Below are 15,877 nucleotides of genomic sequence, written 5' to 3'. Positions count from 1 at the left end.
TACATTGTGGAATTTTAGGTGATTTCTAAATTCTTTTAATAAAACATTGCCACATTTCTCCAGGAAAATATCAGTTTTTACGAGTAGAATTTTATTCCAGAAGCATATTTCAATGTTATATTTCCTTGTCTTGCAATGTTATCTTTGATTTGATTATTGCGGTTCAAGAATTTGATCATTATCCATTTCGGACAGACGTAAAGTATAATCTAAGCTTTCCTTGTACCTCCACGTGGGGATATTTTAGTTAATAAAATTGGTGCCATAGAAGTAGATGATCCCTTCAGTTCATGAATTTATGTGAAGGAACAGAACCTGAATTAAATCTCTGTCCACCTAAAGTGAATGTCCTCTTTATGTTTAAGAAAATGACTTTCATATTTTAAGGAAAAAGCCTTCTTTATAAAAATTGATTTATTAACTGAAAGGAAAGGGTAAGGGCTTTATCAAAATGAGCATAATTTAGCAAATTCACTTGGATATTTTGTGTAAAATTTCCACACTGTTGTTTCTTTTTCTTTCCTTCCCGCTTCATCTTTATTTCAAAGAGAAGACCATTTTGTGGTTTAATGAATAGACAGGAATATGAAATTAAAAGAATGTTTCCATCTCTAATCTTTCGTTGTTATGGTGAATTAATCATGGAGAAAGGGTGGGGAAAGCTTTCAATAAATATATGTTCAGCCTCCAGTTTCCCCAAGGGAACTCTTACTTCTAAAATCAAATGCAACAACCTCTGGGCTCTAATTGATTTCTTTCTTGATCCCTGCAGAAACTGACATGGAAATCTAGACAGGCCGATGTAGACACGTGCAGAATGAAGGGAAAACATAAGGTAGGCAATTTTCATTTCTCCTGCAGCTGCCACTTTGGGTTAAGTTTTTGACTGTTATCTCCCACCGTAGATTGTGATGGAGAATGGAGTGTGCCATTCCCTTTTCCCCTAGTAATTGCTTTTTCCATCAACTTATTGAAGGCTTTAATTTGCAAAAATAGTTTGCTTTTAATGTGATGAAACATTACAACAGCTGCTAGGCCTGCATCATGGACTACTTAGGCACACTTGGGATTACGAACACAAAGCTGGCTGTCCGAAGTCTTCCCAGTACAGTCCAGGACAGCCCACCCCGCAGCCCAAGGCCCACGGGGAGTCTGCAGAAGAGCTCATCAGAGGCTGTCACAGACATTCAGGGCTTTGTGCCCTTGGTCATATAACAACATAAAAACATACTTCAACCAGAAGCTTTGTACATTAGGGAACCCTGGAGCATCTGGCATTAAAATTAATATAATAGGAGGTTACATTTGCTGCCTTGTGTTCCTTTTGTGACATAAAATAAACACAGGCTCTTCCATCCTGTGCCGCATTTTTATTTACCGTTGAGGCCCCAGCTGTTGCCAGCGACACTGACTTTCCATTAACATCAGGGAGAACTTGAATTTTCAACAAGGGAACTCCTTAGCCACCATCCTCTTCCCCCGACTGTGGGCAGATCCTGTTATCTGGTGAAGAATCTGTCTCTGTGTTGCATGGACGCGATACAGTCTGATTTTTTTTTTTTCCAGGATGAGTGTCACAACTTTATTAAAGTTCTTCTAAAGAAAAATGATGATATGTTGTTTGTCTGTGGGACTAATGCCTTCAACCCTTCCTGCAGAAACTACAAGGTAAATGCTATTTGTCTGTTGGAGCCGCACGGCCAGGAGTTATTTCATAATTTACTGTGATTGTACCTTCAGCAACCTAAGAGGGGTAATTCAACACCACCTGGGCTTCTCTGACTTGTTGACTTAATGTGCTGCCGCTCAGGAGTGATCCTGAGCAGGCTTCTGAGCATCCTGTTTGTGCAGAGTTGATTGACACATCTGTAAAGAGCTACCCAGCAAAGGTAGTTTCTGTAAGGCCCGATTCTGTATTGTTCAGAAGGCGGACGTGCTTACCATGTAGACGGCATGAGTTTCCTCTCTCACTCTCCCCTTCTCCCTCCCATCCCACTATCTCCTCTCCAAGCACAAAAGGACACTTAGATGGTGAGTGATTCCTATTCCGAAAGGTTCCTCAAAAACATGCCATTTGAAACCGTAGACTTTCCTCTAGGTAAGATTTTCAAGAACACAGGAATTTAATTCTATTAGCACTCAGCTTCCTTGACCGTGGCCTGCCTTGCCTTGGCCTTTATGCAAGGAAACAAACAAAAAAAGAAACCAGAAAGAGTTAGTAGGTGCAGTTTGTTCCGAGGCGGCTACTAGAGCTCCCGCAGAAGGAGCAAGGAGGTCCCCAGCTGTGGAAGCAGAGGTGGCGGTGAGCTGAGGTCTTGGTCCACCTGTGTTAGTTTTCCTTGTACGCCGCTCATTCACTCGGCAGATGTGTACTGAGTTTCTGCCACAGTCAGAAGGTTGTAAAGACCGAAGGGAGGACCCCACGCTGAGGAAGCCAGGCAGGAAAAGAAAATGACAAGGTCATGGGATCACGGCCACCCTGATATAATGCAGAGGATTGTGGAAGAGCAACACAGAAGTTTCTAACCAGGCTTGAGATGAGGAGTAAGGGAAAACTTTACGAAGACGGTCGATGGCCCCTCTCTTCAAACTTTTCTGTTTTTCTCATACCTGGAACATTAATACCCCCTGTAGGAAACAGACTTTACAAGGGTAGGGGGGTCACACCTGTGATTTTCCAGGACTTAACACAGTGCCTCGTAAACAGATGATTTTGTGGAATAAGTCTTAAAAGAACAAGAAGTTGTTAACTAAATGAAGGAGGAAGATCATTCCAGGTAGGGGGAACAGCATGAATGAAGGCTTAGAGTAAGAAATGGCCTCTTGAGATTGGTTCTGAATTGCTGAGCTGTGAAGTGATAAATGACCATAGAAAGAGGTGAGAGAGGGAGGTGGCCCTGGGAATGAGAGGAAGGGAAGAGATTCAGGAAGCCCTTAAGTGACAAAATCCAGTGTGGTTTAATAATTAAGAAGTATAGGGCAGCGCCTGTGGCTCAAAAGAGTAGGGCACCGGCCCCATATACCGGAGGTGGTGGGTTCAAACCCAGCCCTGGCCAAAAACTGCAAAAAATAAGAAGTATAGGATAAAGAGAGAGAGAGGTGTGAAGAATGACCACCGTGCTGTCTTTTGGTGGCTGCGTGGTTGGGGCTAGCACGCATTTAGATAGGAAATTAAGGAAGGGCAGTCAGCTTGGGTGGGGTAGGGGGGTAGGGCTCTGTTCTGTACACCATGTGTGTGCCGAGTGGATGGCGCTGCCTCGGGAGTGTGAGGAGAGACATCTAGCAAGAACATGCATGGGGAAACCTTGACTTAGGGAGACATGTAGGGAGCAGATCTGAGTTTCATCATCATTAAATGAAACCCAAGGAGTGTGCAGGAAGAGTAAAGCCCTGGTGGGCTGGAATCAGAACCAGATCCCCTGCCTTACTTGGCATAGATATTGAAGGGAAGGCCTGTTTTATCCCTATGCTCATCTTCCATGTTACATGTTGCTTAGAAGTGGGCACCAACAGGGCCAGGATTAGGGCATGGCAAGTGTGCTCGGCTCAGGGATAAAATATAAGGGGCCACCCAAAACTTTAGTGATTAAGGTAAATTAGATGTTTAATGCAGTCTTTTAAAAAAAATGAAAATCAGTACCAAAAAAATCTACCATAAACGAAACGTTAAGTGTTTAAGTAAAGACGGGATCCCTAACAGAGGCAGGCAGCCCAGCCCAGCATTCACTCTGGCCAGCATACAGCCAGAGCTCCGGCTCGGGTCACACCACTTAATATTCCATCCTGGCCTGTTGTTGTTTAGGACTCATTAAGATTAATGCTTCTAACAAATCCCAAGGAATTCCCGAGCTGGAAAGCTATCTTTTATGACAAAGGACAGGTTTTCTTGGCATTGTGATACACAGGCTGCGAGTCTTCTAGCACATTCTTCCTGTACATGTCCCATCTCCCGCGACGTGGCACCTACAGTCATGCTGCCACCTCCAGCTTGTTCTGCCGAGACCTGTTCCGGGAGCCCCAGCGTCTCAGAAGCTACAGACGGGACGTTGCTCATGCCCAGTCCCCGTCGCTGTGCCTCACACTGGTAGGAAGGGGTGGTAGGAAGCCTTGATGTTGCTCAGCAAAGTGTTCTTTAGACTCAGGGCACTGTGTGACATTGGTGATGATCTGGTAGGTGATATATTTGGCTGCAGGGAGAATGACAGTTTCTCTTTTAAGTGTTTTATTTATTTATTTTTTTTTTATCCACTGGTCAAGACACAGAGGTTCAGAGCAAAAACAATAGCCTGTCTTCCACTAAAAAACCTAAGTCTCATCATAGTGCACAGCCATCAATTTGATTAGAGTCATGTGAAGCAGGAGAGTGACAAATGTCCAGGCCCTGCCTCTACACCATGTCCTGATCTATATGTATGCGTATATCCATATTTTAATGTATTTATTTATTAATTTTTTTTTTAAAGTCTCACTCAGTTACCCTGGGGTTGAGTGCTGTAGCATCATAGCTCACAGCAACCTCAAACTCTTAAGCTTGAGTCTCAGCCTCCCAAGTACCTGGGACTACCAGCACCCGCCATAGCACCTGGCTAAGGTTTTTAGTTTTAGTAGAACCAGGTCTTGCTTTTCTCAGGCTGGTTTTGGACTCTTGAGCTCAGGCGATCCACCCTTCTCAGCCTCCCAGAGTGCTGGGATTACAGGCATGAGCCACCGTGCCCGACCATGATCCATGTAATTTCTATAATGGAATAAACAGAGTGTGTTAGAAAGATGATAGCTCCAAATAAGATTATCTGGGGAAGAATTTTGAAGGCTGCTCACTATAAATCTAAAACTACACCCTATACATTTTCCTTCCTATCCTTTTGAACTTCTGCAAACACCAGGCCAGCTCTTCATAGAACTGTCTGCACCCTGTGGTGGAGAGAAAGTTTCACGGGGACATTGTTTTGTCTTTGGACTTCCCCAAGGTCACAAACCAATACATCAATTCTTCACTGCTTTCTTTCTTTCACTTGCAACAGCCATGGCCACATTTTTAGGAGTAGGTACATTTAAAAAAATATATCCTCCTCGTCTCTTATTTCCCCACTTGCCAGGGTCAGAGCTGCACATCCTGGGATAAGGGCATTTCCGTTGCATCGTGTGTGCTAAGCATCACTTTTGAGTCCTTGCCAGACCCACAGACTGCAAAGTCTGTCACAGTTCAACAGAAAGCTCTTGTTGGGATAAAATACTTCAAAAAGGCTTTCATAAAAAATATTTTGGGGGAAGAGTACATTGCTGTAAAGATTGTCTGATTTGGCCATCTTTCCCCTAAAATATATATATTTTTGCCACAACTATTTTATGCAACAGTTTTTTTTAAAAAAAAATAGGATGGCTTTAATAGGGGCCATCTCAAAGTGTTGAAGATAGAAAAGGTGTGTCACATCCCTGAAATGGTTTCAAAGGGTTTAGGGCAAAAGGCAGAATTCACTGGACGACACGCGATTGCTCAGTGGGAACCTTACCCTCTCCTCTTGGGCTGTGCCCTAAGCACCTCAATTTACAGCTAAAGGTCTATCCATGGCTCCTTCCTCGGCCCCAGGGCTGCCTTGGGTCAATTTTCTTTCCATTTTTAAATCTGTGCTCAAGCCATACAGCTCTAAAAGGATAAACAAGGCACCCTAAAACTATAAAGAGGATTGAACCACAAATGAGTGTAAAAACCTTGATGACATGGAGATCATTTAATGGAGTCGGTGGTGTTGAGATTTTGCATACTTAGAAGATCCCCTGGCCTACTCAAGAAGACAGTGTGATATTAAGCAGGAACCACTGTTTTATTTGTCAAGGTGGGACAACCTCTGATTAATGTAGTGGTTGAACAAAGAGGTTTATTTCCTGCTCACATTATAGTCAAATGTGGGTCAGGGAGAGAAGTCCACCCCATGGGTTATCAAAAGGCCAGGCTCCATCCCACTCGTGTCTCTGCCATCCCTAGGGTCTTGGAGTCCTCTGTGTGAGGGAGGACAGTGTGGAAAGGGAGCAAGAAAGGTGAAGGACCCTGGGAGGTTCACAGGGTCAAGACCTAGAGGTGGCATATGTCTTGCAGCAGCATCTACTCACTGGCCAAAGCTCAGGCACGTGGCCACACCTGACTGCAAGGGAGATGGAAAATGGCCTTTAGTGCGATGTGGAGGAAAGAGAAACGGAATTTGGTAAACAGCTAGCAAGGCATTGTCACCCCCACAAATACCCATGGGACCAGGCAGGTAGCTTATAGGAGTTCAATAAGCAGGATGGAGAGGCATGCAGAGGGGGAAGGGGCCTCAGCACTGGAGACCACATGCTTATCTGAAGAACATGGCAGGAACTCGGCCACGGCTTGCTGTTGCAACTGAGTTAAAAAGGGTCTGAGTTGACTTTCCCACTTGCTCATAAGGTGTAAAAAATCCAAGTGTTCATGTAAAAATTTGGGGCTCAATTTCTTTTCTTGTTTTTCTTTTTCTGTCTTTTTTTTTAACATGCTAAAATGGCCAAACAAAACTCACTAGCAGGCCGGTTATAACTGCTAGCATAAAAGAACAAGGCCTGGGCTGGGACTGGGAGATGGGAGCCCAACACTAGTGGCCCCCGTGCTGCATTACAGGATCTAAAGTTAGGACACATTTCTAAAGTCCCGTCCAGAGCTACCATTCCACAATTCTGAAGTAGGTGCAAAGGGCCAGGGAGCTTTTTGCAACTGTGCTGAGGCCCTGTGATTCCACCAACTAGCCTGAGGAGAAATTCCTGTGTCTTCTACCGGGATTGAATCCACAAAGGCCGCCCTCCTCAGGCACAACAAAAGCAGAATCTGAGCTCATTCTCTCTAGAGTTCATGACTCAACAAATCACTGGGGTTGAAGGAGGGTAGGTTTTCTCAGCGATCGCCTCAGAAACTCCTTGGTTTAGAATGCTTATTTCTAGAGCATTCCATAAGGATATGGGAATCTATTTATTTTAATGGTCAGGAGTCACACAGATATGACCGAATTTCAGACTCGCCCAGCTACAGACCCTTGGTCAAGTGACTTAAACTCTAAGCCTCAGTTTCTTTATTTAAAGCCAATCGATTTATCTCAGGAAGTATTGATCAGGATTCTTTACCAGCAGGTGTATGATTGACTTAGCACGTGGAATCTCCTAAATACCAGTTGCTTTATTACTGTTGGTTGTTGTTTGTAATGAAGTCCTATTATTTCATTTAGATGGATACTTTGGAGCCTTTTGGGGATGAATTTAGTGGGATGGCCAGATGCCCTTATGATGCCAAACACGCCAACGTCGCGCTGTTTGCAGGTAAACCACCCGATTGCTCGTCGTTGCATTTGCTTTCGCGTGTCTCAGCCTGTCGCTGAGAATCCTCTGGAGGATTCACGGAGTCACAGTCCTACTTTAATTCTCTGGTGAATATTGCAATGAAGAACGCCTTTTCCATTTGAAATTTGCATGAGAATTATACTTTTGCTTCTCAAAAGAAGACTTAGCCACCCTTACCCGTGATTTTGTGCCTTCAGGAAAGGACACCAGAGTAGCACTGGACAGGCAGTATATCAGTTAGGACATGTTTGGGCTCAAATAACAGAAAATCGCACTTCACACCACCGATGTGGGAAGATAAAAATAAAGTTTAAATAGTAAGAGAAAACCCCACCAATGTGGATTTACGGTTTGAGGCAGGGTAGACTTTGGGGTTGGTTTGCTTCACCAGCCCCCCAGTGTTACCCAGGATTCAACTCCTTCCCATTTCTCTGCTCTTCATTAACTTCATCATTAGGCTGGCTGTTCTTACGGTCAGGGATGGTTGTCAGCCCCAATCGGGGCTGCTTATCTTCTTGTCCACATATCCAAGAGAAAGGGAAGGAAACAAAGGGAAGCTTCTGGAAGCTCTCTCCACACGGTGAAATCACGTACCTACAAGCATCCAACAGTCATCTCCTCAAATGCCATTGGCCTGAGTAGGTCACACCTCGCCTGTTTCTGACCTAGAGATGGTGGCTGAGGGGGTGATGCTGACTGCTTGGGTTGACCCATACCCCCCAACCGTACCTCTTCCTTCCACAGCAAAAGATAGAAAGACGTAGCAAACAGGACATTATTTTCAGGTGTAGTAGGATTTCATGTATGAGTGTGTGTGCTTTGATTAGGGATTTAGTTAGAAATGCATTACCAGCTGTGTACGTGGAGGTGGGTGCAGAGGGAAGTGTTGGTATAATAGTGACTGTCGTAGCATGTAATGAAGCAGTTAGCTATGATAGCTATCCCAACAGCTAAAAACTGCCGCGTCCTAAGTGGATGAGGATTTGAGGGTTTTGATTATGAAAGGAGGTGATTTTCTGGCTCCTTGAACCTCTTCCTCAGGGTCACCCCCTTGTGGGCCTAAATCTACAGTGACAGATTGTAGAGTAATGACAGAAATGTTTCGGATTTCTCCCCCCATGTGAGAGCACAGCGTTACTGGGAAGCAGCACTGTCAAGAACACCGTCTCCTAGACCTGTTTGTCAGTGTGGGCAGGGGCAGGCCCGTGGCAAGAGTGCTAGAGCACGTCCCCAAGGGTGTGACCTGCTGGAGCACCTCCCAGACACTTGGAACCTGCTTTAGTTGGGACCTCGGAGGAAGTGGGTTGCAGGGAAGAATTTAAACTTAGCTGTAAACTAAAAAGAAGACCTGTTGGAACCTGAGGTATGAAAGGCAGAATTTGCAGAATATTTACTAAGGCCACCAAGCTTCCAAGAGCTGGAGCGAGGCACATGAGAGAATACTATGACCGTCTCCACCCTGAGTGGTATATTTGAGTCATTTTTCATAGAAATGTTTAAAATGTCATAAAGTTCAGCTCAGTGCTTATGAACAGAAGATCTGCTTTGAGAATGAATGGTTTCCTAACCAAAAGTGGCAGAAAATGTTCTGCTTTACAAGTAAAAGTGCTGGGGGGATACCCTGTGTTGAAATGAATATAAAACAAAGAAAGTGGTTAGGAAGAACACCCATCACTGCTACCCGCCCGCACTGCCCAGGTGTGTCTGTGTGACGTGGGCCATAAGATATAGAATACATATTCTATAGTCATAAATACATAAGGAATATTTTTATGATCTAGGTCTTATATTCCGTAAGAAAAGTTACGATGTGTAGATAATATTTTTTGTCAACAAAAAAGTTCGTTGTCTGTAGTTCAAATCTACCGAAACAGTCAACACTGATTGATATATAGCTTTTCATAATGCAGATGTCAAGACAGCTATACCCTGAACTTGGGAAAATTTCACTTGTTTTAAGAGTAAAGGTAGACACCAAGATTTTTGCTTCTATTTAGATAAGGTTTCTTTCAGAAAGACCATGCTGCTTATCCTGTACATGGAATGCACAGAAGCGTTTAACCTATGTATAGAACTCACGTTAATGCACAATTAGTTAAGATCTGTAACCCGCTACAAATGTCATTAAGGATGTGATTTTTTATTCTGGACATAATTATTGTTTTTATCCAATCTACCTAAATTTTACTAGACTATCCCATATGATTATTTGTAGCCAGCGTGTTTGCCAAGGCAGAAAAGTACCAAAAGTTTCAAGCCCTAATCTTCACTTTGTTCTCTTTCTCCCCCAAAGCATGGGTTCTTAAAGTTAAGGAAAGGCTAGTATGAACTCGGCATCACCCCTTCTCCTTTCTTCTTTGCCTTGGCATCTTACACATCAGAATGTTTTCAATTTGTGATTCTGGAAATTCTGAAGCAAATACCTGTCACTGCAGCTACATTGTCAGGGTTTAGTGACTTTGCATGACAGAGGTAAGGAGGAGCCGTGACCCTCAGGATATCAGTATGATAGTGATTGAATCAGCCACTTTTCTGTGTATGAACCTTTCTCTTTGGTTCCTGTCCCCGCTCAGGCTGAGGACTGCCTTGACTTGCCTATGTCCTTAAAAGGCCCTGTGATAACAGTCAGCGCCTGCCTCTCCCTGAGCTCCCACCTGGCCCAGTTCAGCACGGTGTGGCGTGGCAGGGGCAGTGTCTGAGGGTCTTTGGCCTTGAGATTTCCATCAAGGGCCGGCTAATCAAGTGAAGCAAACAACATTTTTCATTTACTCTGGTCCCTGAGCTGCTGCTGCTCTACAAAATTGCCATGCAATTTAAAAATGAAAAATGTTTCATCTCTCACGATCCCAATTTAAAATGGTGGAGAATGTGGGCCAAGTGTTTTCCCAGCAGCTCTTGGATTTTTCCCAGTCGTCCTCTCTCATTTGCCTGGTGTAGGAAGGCAATCTGGGGGATGTCTTTGTTACTCCTGCACCCGCGCGGTCTTGCTCCCACTCTGTGCCCCTCTTTTCTTTCTCTTCTAAGATGGCAAACTGTACTCGGCCACGGTGACTGACTTCCTCGCCATTGATGCGGTCATTTACCGGAGCCTGGGAGACAGCCCTACCCTGCGGACTGTCAAGCACGATTCCAAATGGTTGAAAGGTGAACGAACAATTAAAATAAGAAAGGAGTGGGGGAGGGAATACATGTTCTGTGGAAGATTTAGAGTCTGGATGGACCAGTCTGTAGCTTCATTTTTTTTTTTTTTTTGAGACAGAGTCTCACCATGTCACCCTCGGTAGAGTACAGAGGTGTCACAGCTCACAGCACCCTCATACTCTTGGGCTTAAGCAATTCTCTTGCCTCAGCCTCCCAAGTAGCTGGGACTACAGACACCTACCACAACACCCGGCTATTTTTTGGTTGCACTTGACATTGTTGTTTTTAGCAGGCCCAGCCTGGGTTCGAACCTGCCAGCCCCAGTGTATGTGGCCGGCATCCTACCCACTGAGCTATGGGCGCCACCAGTAGCTTCATTTTTGAAATGGCTTTTAACAGACAAAGCCTGCTGCTTCTTATGAGGAGCTGATTTATTTACCTTCCTTTTTCCCTTCCCATGAGTTTCTGGAATATTTAGAAAACTTACCAATGCCACCAACAATATAATCCATTACATTCATCTTTCCCTGCCTCAAACTCTCATCTCAGCATCCCCCATGAAAAGAAGAGAACAATTGATTCATGGAAGGAGCCAGGGAATTGGAGGTGGTGGGGAAGAGGAAAAAAGCTATCCACACCCCAGCGTGAGTCAGGGTGACCAGGCCCTGTGTTCAAAAGCCTCTCTGTAATATGAGCAGGCCATTGTGGAAAATAAAACTACAGAGAGATGCAAAATGCATTTGTTCTTTATTGTCAATTGCAAAGCTTCTGAAAGCTGCAATCTGTAAGCTTGAATGCCTCCTAAAATCACCGGCACTTGTACGGGTGAAGTCATTAAAAATGGTTAGTGTTAACCAAATGTCTAATGGCCCTCCACTTTTAATTAATAACATGCCCTTGGTTACACTTGACTGAAATTCTTTTAACTCTGTGTGACGTGTTCTCAATTAAAGTGTCCAATTTTCTACAGAACCGTACTTTGTCCAAGCGGTGGATTATGGAGAATATATCTACTTCTTCTTCAGGGAAATAGCCGTGGAGTACAACACCATGGGAAAGGTAGGAGGAGAGGGCCGCCCTCACTCCCTTTGGCACATTTGTAGAAACCCACTTTTGAACCAGTGTTGTTACCAATGACCTTGAAACAAGAGTCACAAATCAAATTACAAGGTCATCATTTGAAGAATATGCAGCCCCAGATTGGCAGTAGTGACACAGTGTGCTTTCTGGATGCCCTATATGCTTTTACAGAAACCCTGTTAGGTATTTTACTTGAAAATTTAACTGACAGATGTTTGGTTGATCTCATACTAGGTTTCAAGTATATTGAGATGTTTGGTTTCCAGGTAAACGCCACAGTGTTTTCTTTTTGATTGAGTTGCTCCACAGAGAGAGTAAACTGAGTCTTGATTTTTTTTGTCCTTATTGCAAAAAGCAATAGAACCCTTAAGGGATGTCCATTTCAGGTATTCTTCCCAGAGAGATCGGGGTCCCTCGGTTGGAGGGCCAAATAAAATGTTGGAGTGGCTTGCACAGACTCAGGGCCCAGAGGATGGCAGAGATGACGCATACAGAGTGTGCTTTTGTTTGAGGAAATAAAAAGCTAAGCAGTCTGTATGGAAATGAGTTTATGTGGCTGGGAGCTGATCCCCTAAAGGATTTATAGCTCTGTATTAAATGTCACAGCCTTATCTTTTAAAACATGCTGTTCCAATGCTGAGTTTTCCTCTTTTTTTTTTTTTTTTTTGCTACTGATTTTAGAAAGTATTAAACACCTTGTTTTGTCTCTGTTTGCAAGGAAATGCAAATTCTAGCAAGATCTCCTCCCAAAATGACTTCATTTCATTTTCTCTGTGTGTTTTTCCTCTGCAGGTCGTATTCCCCAGGGTGGCTCAGGTTTGCAAGAACGACATGGGCGGGTCTCAGCGGGTCCTGGAGAAACAGTGGACGTCTTTCCTGAAGGCGCGCCTCAACTGCTCAGTGCCCGGGGACTCTCATTTTTATTTCAACATACTCCAGGCAGTCACAGATGTGATTCGTATTAATGGCCGTGATGTTGTCCTGGCAACCTTTTCCACACCTTATAACAGGTGAACCTGCCTGGCTGGGTTGACCTCATCGGCTCTCCCCGGCTTGCTTCTCCCAAGGGGCTCTCCTCCAATACACAAGATTCACAACCAACTGTTTCTAAATTGTTTGTAGCTAAGAAGCACATAACACTTAGTTTTCATCAACAAATTAATAGTAATTTATAAGCATTATGAGGCTGAGATTGTAGGGAAAGTAATTAGATAAATCATAACAATTATCTCCTATTTATGTACCCAGCATATAAACACTTTCCATATGTTATTTCTAAATCTCTCCAGTAACCCTAAACTTTATCAAGGGTGTACAACCTGCAGCTGGGGAGCTGCATGTGGATCGTGGAAGGACTTTTTACGCTTATCTGTGTGTCAGATGCTATGAAAATTGTATGGGGATCTTTTATTTGTTTTGCTCATCAGCTTTCATTCGTGTTTATGTATTTTTTTTTTTTTGAGACAGAGTCTCACTTTGTTGTCCAGGCTAGAGTGTTGTGGTGTAAGCCTCACGCACAGCAACCTCCGACTCCTTGGTTCAAGCAACCCTTTTGCCTCAGCCTCCTGAGTAGCTGGGACTACAAGTGCCTGCCACACGCCTGACTAATGTTTTCTATTTTTAGTAGAGATGGGGGTCTCCCTCTTGCTCAGGCTTATCTAGACCGCCTGAGCTTACAGGATCCCCCCTGCCTCAGCCTTCCAGAGCGCAGTGATTGCAGACCTGAACCGCTATGCCTGGCCCGTACTTGTGTATTTAATATGTAGCCCGAGATAACTCTTCTTCCAACGGGTAGCAGAGAAGAAAAATGTTTGGAGTGCCCGCCGAGTCTAGATAAAATTGTTCTCTTTTTCCATTAGAAGAAACTGAGCTCAAAATATTATGCTACTAAGTCCGTAGATGGAAGAGGCAGCTTTAGAACTTAAGAATTTTCCTCCTCCCCCTTTTAGGACAACTAACTTGCTATGATGTTTGATTTTTAATATTCCATGATGAGAGCAATACCTTTTGAAGTAAAAACACTGGAAATTTACTAAAGTACTTAGGGTGGAACTTAGGACGCAGATATATCCATCATGAATCCAACATCAGGGACTCCGGTTATTACCCTGTTCAGAGAAGTCACCCAAGGGTGACCTCACTCCACAAGTTGGACGTAGGCCCAGATCCCAGCCACAGCACCATGGTCTGACTCTGGATTGCTCTGATGAGGATATACAAGTCTCCTAGAAATGGTGAATGTCAGCTTGGCATTCCTATTTTTAAATGTAGTTAAAACTAAAACTTTCAGCAATCAAATGACACATACTAATTGTTCCTAGTAAAGAACAGAAGGAAGGTAAGCGTTAGCACCCCTCCCTGCTACTCAACTCTATCAAACCAGCAAGATTTCAGAGTCCCGCACTGTGGTGTGAAAATGATGGTAACTCTGGACATGGCCAGGAAATCTGAGTTCGTGAGCGCTCTCATCTCTGCGTAGAATTTTGTATGTTCTGTAAAGACCATCTTTCTCTAACAATACCATGCCTTGCTCACTGTTTACAAACACCTGTAAGAACTTGGAACAGAGATGAAAGGCACAGAAAGGATGAGGCTGGTAGATGGCGCCTGGAAAGAAATGTTCGGGGGGTGGTAGAGCAAGCTGCGAGATGAATTCAGTAATGCAGAAGGCAAGACTCAAGACCTCCCCTCTGAAGACAGAAAGAAATATGATCCCATATTCCAGCAAGAAGTATTTAGTTAGGTTTGAGCCAGCTTTAACCACCTATAGAGATCTTTAGACTTGAGGATAGAAGGTATATTTTAAAAAATGTAGAGCTTGGTTGTTCATACGTGTACATCAGAACCCATCTATGTAGGATTTTGAAACAGTATACTATCTTGGCACATGGGGTTAGTGGAATTTAAGAGTACATTTCAAGTTTTTAATTTTTTTGTTTTCTTTTCAGGGTGTGGGTTACTTTGTGGTTACAATATATTAGTAGTAGATCCCTACCTATTACATATATTACATTTAAAGTATTTTCTAAAATGGCTTCTGAGACATATTCACCTTAGTATATGCTTATGTAGTCTCAGAAACCATATTTGTCCAGTAAAATTAGAAAATGATATAAAACCTATTTGGTACACTGAACATTATTCTGGTGATGGGTACATCAAAAGCCCTGACTTAAGTATTAAACAAGGAATCTGTGTAACAAAATATTTGTACCCCTTCATATTTTGAAATTAGAAGAAAATGCCTTAGGGAAATCTTGACTTTCTATTCGTAACATTAAGTTAAATTGTAATTTTTGAACTCTAAATTATACTTTGAATAAATGGGGAAGCATCGAAAAACAAAAAACAAAAAAAGAAATGAGACAGCAATGTACAGAATGTGAGAAAATGTTTACAAATCACGTATCTGAGCAGAGTGGAGTATCCATAATGTTACTGAGAGTTCAGTACCTGTCCCTGAGGCTGAATCAGTGAGAGTGTAGACCAAGGACAAGTGGTTTGAGGAAAAGGAAAGAGAAGTTTAATTTGCTGGCAAATGAGGAGAGTGCGGAACCACTATCTCAAAGACTGCCCTCCTGTCCTTAAGCAGAAAAACAAGGCTTTTTATAAGGGGGCTTCCAGCAACGGGGCTTGGGTCTACATGACCGGTGGTGTCGCATCTCCTGGCTTTGGGCTATTACTGTTTAACTATAATTCGTGGTTTCTGTGACTACAAAATATTTACAAAATATTCTCAACAGGTTGGGCACCCCTTTGTAAACTTTTGAAATGAGTATTTTATAAATAAAGGTATATTTAGGTACAAAAAAAAAAATGGTAATGTATGGCCAGGTGTGGTGGCTCATGCCTGTGATCCCAGCACTCTGGGAGGCCAAGACCAGTGGATCACCTGAACTTAGAAGATCAAGACCAGCCTGAGCAAGAGCAAGACCCCATCTCTACTAAAAATAGAAAAAACTAGCCAGGCATTGTGGTGGCCGCCTGTAGTCCCAGGTACTTGGGAGACTGAAGCAAGAAAATCTCTGGAGTCCAAAAGTTTGTGCTGTGAGCTATGATGACACCATGGCACTCTACCCAGGGTGCGAGAGTGAAACTCTTGTCTCAGAAAAAAAAAAAAAGAAAGAAAGAAAAGAAAATGGTAATGGAACTTCATAGTTTAGAACTATGCATGCCCATTTTCACCTCTAAATTAGATTCTCTCTCTGGTTTAGTCCTTCTGGTTTCATCCCTCTCCTCTCTGTCCTTATACCTGGAAACTTGGTCATGTCAGATCGTTTCTAATCCTTTATGGGCCTCTTTGCTGTGAGGACGA

The 15,877-nt window shown here is 43.3% G+C and overlaps 1 protein-coding gene across 2 annotated transcripts in view; it reads left to right on the top strand.

The window, feature by feature from the left end:
• Nucleotides 1-15,877, top strand: part of SEMA6A (semaphorin 6A) — a 126,156-nt gene that overhangs the window by 72,961 nt on the left and 37,318 nt on the right. For both annotated transcript variants that reach the window (XM_053566537.1, XM_053566536.1), the window contains exons 5-10: nt 773-835; nt 1,567-1,668; nt 7,230-7,320; nt 10,366-10,485; nt 11,453-11,541; nt 12,355-12,572. In XM_053566537.1, the coding sequence (XP_053422512.1) occupies nt 773-835; nt 1,567-1,668; nt 7,230-7,320; nt 10,366-10,485; nt 11,453-11,541; nt 12,355-12,572 (683 nt within the window). The remainder of the gene's footprint in view (nt 1-772; nt 836-1,566; nt 1,669-7,229; nt 7,321-10,365; nt 10,486-11,452; nt 11,542-12,354; nt 12,573-15,877) is intronic.

This window comes from Nycticebus coucang, chromosome 17 (genome assembly GCF_027406575.1).
Source record: "Nycticebus coucang isolate mNycCou1 chromosome 17, mNycCou1.pri, whole genome shotgun sequence".
Taxonomy (NCBI): Eukaryota; Metazoa; Chordata; class Mammalia; order Primates; family Lorisidae; genus Nycticebus; species Nycticebus coucang.
This window is presented reverse-complemented; position numbering and strand designations above follow the sequence as displayed.